The following is a 12597-nucleotide window of genomic DNA, read 5'->3' on the forward strand; positions in this document are numbered from 1 at the left end:
GGTCCCCACTGAATTAAGGCTCTTTAGTCCCTGGTGGCGCGGCAGTAAAGAATCTGCCTGCAATGCAGGAGACTCAGGTTCAATCCCTGGGTTGGGAAGATCCCCAGGAGAAGGAAATGGCAACCCACTCCAGTACTCTTGCCTGGGAAATCCCACGGACAGAGGAGCCTGGTGGGTTACAGTCCATGAAGTCGCAAAGAGTCAGATGTGACTTAGCAACTCAACAACAAATATGTCCTATCTCATTTCAGCCTCACAAACACCCCCCCAACACACCCAGTCATTCCAACTCACTTACACCTTAGGGTCTCTGAGCTAATCCTTCTGCCTGTACACTCTTTCCCCCAAATCATTTCATTTTGTGGCTGGCTTCTTCACTGATTGTAAGTTTAAATGACACTTTTTTCCAAAGATCTTTCTTTACCATCAACACAAATCACCTCTAGTCACTTCCTATCACATCAACCTTTTAAAATCCCATTTATCATGAACTTTTTCTTACTTTTTAATTTATGTATGTTTGTTTAGTATCTTATTCAGTTCTCTATATCACTTTGTACTTCCTAGAATATAATAGTACTCTAATAAAAATTCTTTAAAGGAGAAAATCTTACTTCATTTATGTACTCACCAATAAGGGTATTGTGACCCATCACCGCTGCTGTGCCTGTTCTAATTGCTGTTGCCAGGTCTGTGATGTAAGTCACCCCAGGTCACAGCTTGTGGACCAGGACTTTTGGTTTAGATATTTCCATGGCCTGCATCAATATGAGGACAGAGGTAGTGACCATATGAGTTCAGATTCCAGATGTTCAAATATACTTCTCTTAAAGAAAATCTAGAATTCCTATTGAAGAACCTCTGATCTATAATATTGGTCTAATTTATCAGTTAGTTCAGGAATCCTAAATAACATACATACTTTTTTTGTCTGATGATACTTTAAAGAATGAAAAAATCACTTCATAAGTAAATGACATTCATTTTGGATTAACTTCTAGTACAAGGATATCAGTTCAGAGAAATACAAAGAGGTTAAAAAAAAAAAGCTAAGAAACCCATCAGATTTGCATAAACTTTGTGAACTCTGGAGAAGTATCTCATTGGTATATAAAGAATATTATAAGTAGAAGAAAAAATAAAGTAAAAAATAAAATTAAAATATGAGAGTTTAAACTGAGAAGTTATAGAATAATCAAACAGAAAGTTAATAGTTTTTCTCAACTTATTTTTTTCATCTCTGTGAACTATATCCTAAATTAGTCTTAGGGTATTAGTAAATAATTGTTTACCAAATAAAAGTTATCTTTATAACACATTAAGGAATATTCACATTATGGGGGAAAAGATAATTATATTCCATCTGAAAATTTGATTAATGTCCACAGTAAAAGCCACTTTGCAGAAACTTTCCTCTATTAGTAATATAAATTTAAAATAGTATTTTGTACCCTTGGAAGGCAAAAAAATGAGGCAATTGGAAATTAAATCACATTTTTCCCATATTTAGAGGAGGGATAGTATGTTTTTCCAATGGTTTATCACTCAACATTTCAATGAGCTAAAAAATGAACCCAGGTCATGTATAATTTTATCAAATACAGTCTAGGAAATAGGGTTGAAAAGATACAAAGGCATTGTTTCTTCCTTTCCTCTGAACTTAACCCTAAACCAGATTATTATTCAGTCTTTACATTTTCAATGATTATCTCATATTTATCTTTAGCCCTCAAATTATGTAGTCAATGAAGTCAGTGTTTCAGTTCTCATCAGCTCATGTCTCACAAAAGAAATCCTTCTAGAACCTACTCCAGTGCTGAGTGGAATACTTTGAGGCATTATATTATAGATTTCTGGAAGGAATTTAGAACAGTAATATTCCTTCCAGGTGCTTCAATAACCATTATCTTTTAAACTGACCTCTGGTTTACATGTGCTATCCTTTGGTATCTTTCATAGGTAAGTTTGCAAGCCCGAAAGCATCAGACACTGTTTTAAAGGACTACAGATAATGTAGACTCTGTGTCATAAAGTTCTTTTTGCCTGATTTCCTTTTCAGAACTGTTTTCAACTTACTTGTTTCTTGAGCATATTATAATTAATGTTCTATGTCTTACTCTCCCTTTTTATCCCTCTTTCTTTCACTTAGTCGATTTCTGAATGTTTCCCTTTATTCCTGTGATCTTTTCATAGCGGCACTCTCTGGGGGAAGCTTTGCATAAATCTATCAACAATGTAAGTGAGCGGCACTTACACTTTGTACACAGGGCATGTTGCACTTTTGGTTTTGCATCAACATCATCACCGCTTGAAAGCTTTAACTTATGATATTAAAAAATACACATTTTGGCATCAGTAAGATATGTTGTGTATAGGTAGCAAAGCTTCTAACTTTCAGCCTTTCATTTGTGTATGTGCACACATCTATCACACTATATTTATAAGCATGCATTTTATTTTAAAGCCAAGCAAGATTTTACTTATACATAAAATTCATTATTTTAGTATTTGCATTGATAGATACAGTAATATTTTGAAAAACTGTCAACTTGCTGACTCTAATAAAAATGGAAATAAATGTAAATGTATTCCTTCTTTTGTTAAAGTAGTTTGTTTTTTGAAAGAGTAGTATCAATTGACTTCTTAAGAGTATCAGATAGTTGTGCAGGTTCATAGATTCAGAATATATTTTACATTTTAGTGTTACAATTATTAAAAGATTTAAAGCAAAATGGAGTAAATCCCTTTCCAAAGAATTGGCAATGCTCTTCTTTTACTTAGGCACACTCAAAAGTGCAGATATTAAGCTTCAAAGTAATATTCCATTTAAACAATAATTAAAATTTTTTTCTTTACATATGAAGAGAAAAATGAGATTTATTTTCACATCAAACCCATACCCAACTTGTTCTTTAAAATAAGTTAGCAGAGAGGTAAGTATCTTTGAATATTTTTCTTGATATCGTAGGGCAGAGGTCAGCAAGGTTTTTCTGCAAAAGACCAGACAATAAATATTTCTAGCTTTGTGGGTCATGCAGTGTCTGTGACACCTGCTGGCCTCTGCTGTTATATGGAAGTGCCCATGGGCAATATGTGAATGAATCCTTTAATTTATAGAAACAGACTCTAATGTGCCAATTCCTGACCTAGAGGAATCAAATCTTGAGTCTAGAATGGTCCTATGAAATTTTCGTATTTCAAAACTGTGTCCTCCTATCTCCTTAATTTCTTTCTACTGTGCAAGAAAATTTTTATCTGTTCTTTATGTCCAACTTTACTGTCTATATGAAAATTAGAAATACATGAATACATTTAATGCCATTTTCTTTAATGTATTTTAAAGTGGTACTCAATGTTGGCAAACTAAGGCTACATTTAGAAATTTTTTTTAACAGTCACATAGAGCATAGTAAGAATTCGGGCATGGTTGCTGTATCAGTCCAGACTTTCTGACATGCATGCTAATTGGGATAGAAATAAGAACCCCAAATAAGATACGACTGATTATTGTCAAAAATTATTTGAGTTGTACTTCAAAATACTTGTGACAACATAGTCACTTTCCCCTAAACAGTTATAAATGAAAAGGTGTTCATTAAAGCAAAAACAATTTTATTTAATTTAAATCTATTAGTAATTGAATGAGAATGCCTTGATTCATCTCCTACAAAATAAGCAAAAGAGGTCAATGAAATCCCCATTAATTAGTTCTCTTTTGTAGGACGAACTGTTCACTCAGACATCTCCCAAACAAGATGTGACCTTGTCAGTATCATTCAGCCAAGTGAGAGCTACCCACCCCCTCCACACACTGTTTAGCCAGCCTTCCGTGCAAGAAGTTTCCCACTATATGCTGTCTTGTTCTAAGAGAACAAGTAATTGTTGATGCCTCTGTTTATAAAAACTTGGTAATTTTTTCAACTAAGACAGAGGATGACTAGAAATATTCCAAAACTATCTAAAGGACATTGAGTAGGCATTACTGTGGTTCTCAATCAATAAACTCAGTTTATAGGTCTTCTTAGAAAATACCAGAAAATTATGGATGATTCAGTATTTTCCTGAATGGTCATAATTTCAGAAGCTTAAGTTGACTTTTCTTAGCCAGGCCCTTCAAAAATAGCAAATTAGAGGTTAAAAAGGAAAAATGATAGAAAGAATTAAAATATTCAAACAGTTTCAAATGTTTTACATGAGCATTTATATAAATTGTTAACATAGTAATAAATTATTCTGCTGTCCTCTACTGGGCCTATGTAGATGTTTTTAATGTTGCTTTATATATTTGAAAGTATTGAACTGAATATTAATATCATGTGGTTTAGACTTTCTAATAATTTATGTTGACCTTTCTTGTCAAAATTAACAAGTATTCTGGCTCAACACAATTCTACAACTCCACACCTATAATTTATTGAAAAATGAAATTGTCCTTAAACATCCTATTTTTCAAATTGTTTTTTCTTACTAATTTTTCTTGTTTTCACAAAAAAATGAATGAACCCTCTCACACAAAGCCTCTACCCTGGAAAGCAAGTCATTTTTAAAAAATCATTATCTATATGACAGCCTTTCTCAAAAACACACAGAATCACTAGATAAATTGTTCACCAGTATCTTGATAAATGGACCAAAACTAGGAGAAAAGGCCATAGGTAATATTACTTAAAGAAGATAGGTTGTTTTCCTCCTTGATCTCATAAAATGAACTGAGAGCAGAGGACAAGTAAAAGACCAGAGCTTCGAAGACTTCTCTGGACATTGCTTTAAGATTCTCATTAAAGAAGCAGCCAGAGTCTTAGTTTTATGAACTCCAGAGCAGTGCTTCTCAACTATGACTGCATTAAAGTCATCTGTGAAACTTCAAAAAGAGAGAGAGATTCACCCTTCTGATAGACTCACATGAGCATGTGTTCAGACCATTTATTTTGGAGTGTTTTGGTACAGCATTTGTAATAGCAAAATCAGGTGAGATGATCTGAATTTCCATCAGAAAGTATTAAAGCAGTTATAGTGTATTTATACTTTGAATGATGTCTACTAGGAGAAATCTGGCTTTAAGCAGCAGAACACCCAGTTAACAGTGGCTCATGCCGTCAGTATACTTAATGAAGTGCCCAGGTTCTTTCTGTACTTCTGTTTTGCCGTGTTCAATACGTTAGCCTTGGGACCTCAAGTTGGTCATGTCACGGTTGCAGCATGGCTGCTACAGCTCCAGCTTTCACGTTCTTGAACAACTATGCTAACATAGGAGACTCTCCATTAAGCAGTGTTTAAATCAGGAAATAAAATCTCTCCCCCTCCTCCAAATTCTCCACATACTTCCTTTTAGCTTATTAACTAAGACGGAATGATACGACCTTAGAGTTAGGTTACTGTGACTTTCTTATCCCAGTTGTAATTCACTCCTTGGTGCTGGGAGAGGGGCCTGCGTTCTTGAAGATTGGGATTTTCATTCAGTTCCTGAACAAACTCAAGAGTTCAACTCTCTGTGAAGAAAGAAAAAGGGGGAGATGGGCATTTGGGAAGGACGAAATGGTGCCTGCCATTTGCATTATCTGTAGTCTTTGAAAAGAATGGGGCATTCCTACATGTCATGGATTGTATACCCTAGAAATGCCCCCACGAGAGGAAAAACAAACCTCTAAAACCAAACTTGTTGGCCTCCCTGGTGGAGAAATCATTGACCATCATTAAGTAAATCCATGTGTATACTCAGCTTGAAGGGAGCTACATATAGTTGAATGTTTGAAAAACCATAGCAACACCTGTGGATCTTGACAACCTCATGGTTTCATGAAGGAAGTTGATGTTTATTTCTCTGTTTAAGGCATAGGGAATGTCTGTTCCAACAGCAGCCCCATGGGTCTCTGTTTCAACTACTTTGGACATTAAGCTCTGGTCTCTTGAGGTGTGCCCTGGGGCCCCCAAGTAATTTTTGTCATATCATGCCAGATGTACACTCTACATGGTGAAAGTCATCCATCCACCCGTTTACGCATAATGTAGTTTAAAAAAAGCAAAAGAAAACAAAACAGGAAATTAAGAGAGATAAGTCATAAGAGTTTTGGGAGACATGTGCCTAAAATAAAACACTGTTAACAATTTGGTGCACTTTCTTCCAGACTATTGTCATTTATAAATAAATATAGACACATTCAAATGCAAAAAAAAAAAAAAAAGGAGTCTTGGGAGATACCAAAATGTTAGAACTGATTACCCTTAGAGATTGGAATTTGGTGAGGAAAGGGAGGGGAGGATACTTTCCCTTTCATTTTATAAACTCCTTTATTAAAGAAATTTTTTTTCACAACGAACACATTACTTTGGTAGTTAGAAATTATGTTAGGTGGTCTGGGCTCAATTCCAGACCTATTTAATCAGAATAGCCAAGGGTCAGTGACTGGACAAGTACATTTATTAAAATTTACAGAGATGATTCCGATATACAGCCAGGTTTGAGAACCACAGATTACATTTACTATCTCAGGTTATGCTTTGTTTTGAGGATAAACTATTTGTATATTTTCTGTATTCTTTGATTTCTGAGATAAGATTTTTGTTAGGGGTAAAGAAAACTAGAGTGCATCAAAAACCAAAGGTTGTAAGTAGGGTGTACATAGTGAATGACATATCTCATGTTGACATCCTATCATATCCAGTACCTCAGATTTGATATTTCAGTTTCTGTTTTGAGGGATTTCCACAAACACCATTGCAGAGGTACAGAATCTTTGTGAAACTGCCCTGTTGGAAAGAGGTAAAGCTTTCCCTTCTTCAGAAAAATATATCTATATGTCTTTAATTTTGTCTTTTTGAAATTTGTACAGCCTTATTTTCAAAAAGATAGTATTGTAAATGGTAGAGATCAGAAGGTAGCAATTACTGACAGTGAAGTTTGGCTTTTAAAATTGTTTGCAAAGTATCTGGTACCTCCTGATTAGTAGAATGTTACTTAATTCATATATAAACTGCTGTGGTGGGAATTATTTAATTAGGATGAAAATTTTTTCTAAAATATTCTCTTTGGTTCATTTAAAATCAGCAAAATAAAAAGCTTTAAGATTTAAAATTACAACAAACATGTAAAAATTTATACCATATACTTCATAATTTGAAAATAATTTGAAGCAACTAGTACTGCTTCTCATTTATTCAACAATTGCCTTTCTGTAATACTGTAATGAGAGTATTGATCTAAGTTACCTAGACTATTTAATGCAAAGTCTTTTTTTTAATTAATGAAGTTTTATATTAGTATTTATTTCCACAAAATGTACTAAACTCTGCTGTTTAAGTTATAGCTATAAAACAGCTCATTTTACATTGCTTTGCTCATTATTTCTGTCTTTAAAAGTGCCATGTAATTTTCATGCTGAATAAAGGCTGGAAATTTAATGCCATCTACTAATTTAATTTTTAAAAAGAGCAAAATAAGTTTTGATGCTGCATTGCATGATAAAGGCTTCCTGCTTACAAATAATGTTACTGTTTTGAGCATGACTCCAAAGATTTTTAGATAGCCTTAATATTATTTTCATATGCTTTCAAAATTAAGAATATAAAGTGTATAAACTAAGTATACTTGAGGACTAAATTGCATGATAATGTCTTTTTGCATATACTTTATAGTTGCTTAAATATAAAGATTAATCATATATCCTAAAATTAAAAATATTACTTTGGAGTTCTTTCAAGGTAAAGTATATTATGATTTAAAGTATTTACGCTGGAGAGGTTTAAAAAGTGTGCTAAGATTTTAAATGTATAACTGTTACAAAACCGGTATTTATTAATTTTAAATGTTGTACTTCTTTATAAATTTCATCCTTAATTGGTTCAAGTGTGAGTCAAATTATAGTCAAATTAACCTGTGGGAGCTCTTCTTGATACAGTGACCTTTTGAAATAGATAGTTCAGAAAAAAAAAAAAGCTACACTGCTGTGAACTGATTGGCTTCTTACTAACCTAAGTGCACCCTTAACTGGAGGACAGGATCCAGGGCCCCCACTAGTCCATGTGGTGCCTGTGTACAAATCAGAACGCTATGCCACTTTTCTTTAAGAGGACGTGGATGCATACCAGGGCGGATGGCTTGATGAGCAGCTTGTTCACTGGGTAAATTCGTCTTCACTTGGCCAGGGGCCCAATAATAGCTTTGATAGGATCAGTCACTATTCTTTATGTAATGTAGTCTTTCCCTAATGTTCCCATATATGTTCTAGTAAGTTGTCACCAGGAACAAGGCAGTCACGTGGGTCCCTATTCTGGGTCTGGGAATAGGGTTGAACTTGGGAAGAGAGTGGGTAGGAGCCTTGTGTATTTCAAGAACCAGCTAACTCTACCACTTTACACATCGAGGTTCACAAATACACATTTTTATTACCTCTAACCCTTTTTTGATTCTTTTTTCTTTGGAGGTTGTCTTTAGTATTCATTTCATCCTGATTTTCTTTGCACAAATGGTGAGAAATCACATGACGTGGTTTGTTTGGCCCTCCAGCTCACACAAGGAAGGCTTAGCTGTTGCTGCGCCTTTCTCCTACAGTTTTACACGCACAGATTTATTTGAGCTGTGACTCGTCAGTGCTCCTGCCATTTAGAGGTGTGAGGAGTTGCGTTACCTGGGGTCAGAGTGTTGCAGTTCACCATGACTCCAAACATGGAAATAACCTCTGAAATCTTAGGCTTATGTGGAAATTAGTGAGTAGAATTCATATAACTTTCAATAGGTAAAGTCACTTCTTTGGAAATATGTTAAGACAGATTGAACGTGTGTCAGTAGCATCATTTCTCATCGCTACTTGACCCTTTCCACGTGCTCACCTTTACTTCTGATCTTGACATATAACCTTGCCCTTGCCCCAGACCCTTCCAGACGGCTGTCATCTACCCAAAGCTCAGTACAGTCTGTGCCTGTTTCCTGCTGCTGGCCTTTGCCCTTGCCTGTCTTCCAGTTCATTCTTTCTTATTTTTCTTTCTCAGTTTGCATTGCTGGTGATTCTTCAGCCTGTCATTTTCTTTCTCACGTACCTTCATGGTAAGACATGTGAGGCAGCCTGTGTCTGCCTTCCATCAATCAAAAGAAAGTTTTTTCTTATTTACAGAAAGTCACTTTAAAGTCTTTTCTTTCCATTAGCTTTCTTGGCCACAGAAACAGTTTTACCTCCATGTAAACACAGCATCTTATTATTTAATGGGATACATTTGACAACTTTTTATCTGGTTCCCTTGAGTTCCCGTTAGCCTCAGACTTGTAGAATATGATCGAGTCGTCTAGTTTCAAGTTTACAGTTTCGTTACATGAGAAGAGAGATAGATCAAATAAGATGGTTTCACCAAATGTATATGTGGACACACACACATACATACAGACGCTTATACATATTTTGTGCTTCTGTTGGTTAATAAAGGTTTTAAATTAAGTATTTTAAAACACGCAGAGGCAGTGCAGATGTATTAAGGGTGATATTTTCAATAGGAGGAACAAATAAGTTCTCCATAGTGAAAGAAAAGTACCTGTCATTATTACAAGGCTGTAACTAGAAGATTGTGAGAGGTTTGTGATTTTTAAAAAGCTTGAAGTTTTGCAAATCTTTTTGAATTAAATCAAAATTCAAAAATAAAAACGTTTTTTACACGAGAATTCTAAATTCTAAATTGATAAACTGTTTAAAGAGTACTTCTTTAATCCTCACATAATCTTAGCTGGCTTTCACTGAGCAGTTAATCTTTGTATGTGGCAGGAACTATTCTGAGTAAACTGTGTGTAGAAATGCTCTTTTCTCTCACATGGCCTGGTGAGGTGTTGACCGAAGCAAGTGGCAGAGCTAAGATTTTGACTCAGAGCCCACAGCCTTAAACAGTGCTGTGGCTCAGCAGTGAAGAATCTGCCTGCAATGCAGGAGTCACAGGAAATGCGGGTTCAATCCCTGGGGCTGGAAGATCGCCTGAGGAGGCACGGCATCCCACTCCAGTACTCTTGCCTGGAGAATCCCATGGACAGAGGAGCCTGATGGGCTACAGTCTGTGAGGTTGCAGAGTCGGACACGACCACACATGCACTGAAAACAGAATAAAAGTGGTAATACCTAAAGATTAGCTATCTAGGATATGTTATGAAACATTTTAAGTGGGCACTTTAAGGTAGTTATTTTGCAGTTGTTAATATCTTCAAAATGCCTTTTCCCCTTATACAGGCACTGTGTGAAATAGGCCTTGTATTTATTCCTCTTTGTGTACCCTCCCGTGGCACAGATTTCCCTCCTGAAACAGAATCTGGAGATGCAGCTTTCCCAGTCTCAGACCTCTCTGCAGCAACTGCAAGCCCAGTTTACGCAGGAACGACAGCGACTTACACAAGAGCTCGAAGAGTTAGAGGAGCAGCATCAGCAGAGACATAAATCTTTAAAAGAAGCACACGTCCTTGCATTTCAAACCATGGAAGAAGAAAAGGAAAAGGAGCAGAGAGTAAGTTTTAGGTGACATACATTCAGATGTAACCCAACAGCCTGATCACTGTTAACCTTACGATTCTAAAGAATTCATTTTTTGCTCCAAAAAATTATGTATTGCTTTATTTCAGTGTGTTTTCTAGGCTATGACTTCTTGTAGGGGTCACAGTGATTAAACACATACACTAATTGTACACTGTAGGGCTTCCCTGATAGCTCAGTTGGTGAAGAATCTGCCTGCAATTCAGGAAGCCCCGGTTCGATTCCTGGGTCAGGAAGATCTGCTGGAGAAGGGATAGGCTACCTGCTCCAGTATTCTTGGGCTTCCTTTGTGGCTCAGCTGGTAAAGAATCCACCTGCAATGCAGGTAGACCTAGGTTCAGTCCCTGGGTTGGGAAGATCCTCTGGAGAAGGGAAAGGCTACCCACTCCAGTATCCTGACCTGGAGAATTCCATGGACTGTATAGTCCATGGGGTTGCAAAGAGTCAGACACGACTGAGTGACTTTCAGTTTCACTTTAATTGTACACTGTAGCAGATATTTGTTATTTCTGTTTCCCATGATAAGGCCAAGGTCATGATGAGACTAATGCTCTGGTTTGTCATGTGTTAGCAGTGATTACATAAATTTAGTCGTTACTATAACCACTGTAATCTCTTAATACTGGTCTTGAACTTAGTCTTTCATCCAATTTATAATTTTTTTCTTTTAGTCTAGATCTACAAAAGATACATGTGCCAGAGCATTTGAAGTTTTTATCTCCATTTTTTCCCCTCATGCTTTTTCTTATGTACAGAACTCACAATGAAATGAAATTGGAGACATTTAAAAATAGTATAATTCCCTGTATATTGTTTGTATCACTCTATGGTGATCACTCAGAAAAGATACATTATTGGTTTTATTATATGCCAGAATCTCCACATATCCATTATTTAGTTCTGTGTTAAAATGTTAGTTGGATATAGTCTTAGTGTGATTAATTTTAATATAGTTCATTTCTTAACACTGTATTTCTCAATTTCTTTTAAGGACCTTATAGATAATTAAGATAAAGGTTACTTTAGATAGAAAAAGTTACTAATAATAATGTTTACCATCCATACTGTTAGTACATATACACATTTTAATCCTTTATTTGGGTATAGACACTATTTTAAGAAATGGTATGTTATTTAAAAATTGTTAAAAATGTCATACTCTTGTAAACAACTCTCAAAAACAACTAATTTGCCTGTACAGTAAGTTTAATCTATTGATCTTGTCCAAAAAAACCAAGGGAGTTCATTTGGTTAATAATTCAACCTTAGCATTGCTAAATACTTTATTCATTGAATTCCATTTGTGAATTATGATAACACATAAGCTTACATATCAGTACTTTAATTTTATACATACAGTCTTTTCAGAACTGTAATCATTTTGCAGAAGAAATCAGAACCGGCAATTTTATTGTCTGTCATTAGGTAGCCAAGCTAACCCTAAGTCCTGTTGTCTGTACTCAAAGTCCTTTATTTTACCTATATTTAAAGGAACCTAAACTTTATGTTTCAGAAAGAATATAAGTAGTCAAATAATAATTTTTTAAAAGCAGCATTTTAGAGTAGTGATTAAAGAGACACAGCCCTGCTTACAATGCGATTGCTTTCTCGGAAACCTTTGTAGATTACGGAAAGAGCCCTTCCTGGCACGGTGCAGTCTCTACACTTGAAGTACCATGAGCTTTGTTTTTATACTCTTGTGGCCATATATCTTCTCTTCGTCTTGGCCACATATATGTAGTCTGTTCCTCTGGCTAGGCTTTTAAAACTAACCACATGAAAGGCTTCAGTTCAGTTTTCCAGCTACATCCTCTCAGAGCTTTTGCTTCTGTTCATAAATGCAGGAACAAAGAAAGGATGACTGTAGGAAAACGCTACAAACACTTTTTAAGGTTGGAGTTGTAAAAGCCCTCCTCTCTTTTCCTAATCAGGAGATCTTTCCTGATCTGCCCTCCTCCACCTCTTCCCTGAGTCTAAGTTTGTGCACACAGGAGAATTATTTGTTAATTTTTGGTGGTTTACATCTCCTTAGCAGTTTAAGAAAATAGCTTTATTTGGAAACTGCCCTAGGTAAAGGGTCTGTATCTCAATACAAACACTA

General features: G+C 35.6%; 1 protein-coding gene across 3 annotated transcripts in view; it reads left to right on the top strand.

Moving 5' to 3' along the window:
- FAM184A (family with sequence similarity 184 member A) overlaps positions 1 to 12597 on the top strand; it is a 119511-nt gene that overhangs the window by 86003 nt on the left and 20911 nt on the right. For all 3 annotated transcript variants that reach the window (XM_061131735.1, XM_061131736.1, XM_061131737.1), the window contains exon 10: positions 10258 to 10470. In XM_061131735.1, coding sequence (XP_060987718.1) covers positions 10258 to 10470 — 213 coding nt within the window. The remainder of the gene's footprint in view (positions 1 to 10257; positions 10471 to 12597) is intronic.

The sequence above is a fragment of the Dama dama genome, chromosome 28, assembly GCF_033118175.1.
Source record: "Dama dama isolate Ldn47 chromosome 28, ASM3311817v1, whole genome shotgun sequence".
Lineage (NCBI taxonomy): Eukaryota > Metazoa > Chordata > Mammalia > Artiodactyla > Cervidae > Dama > Dama dama.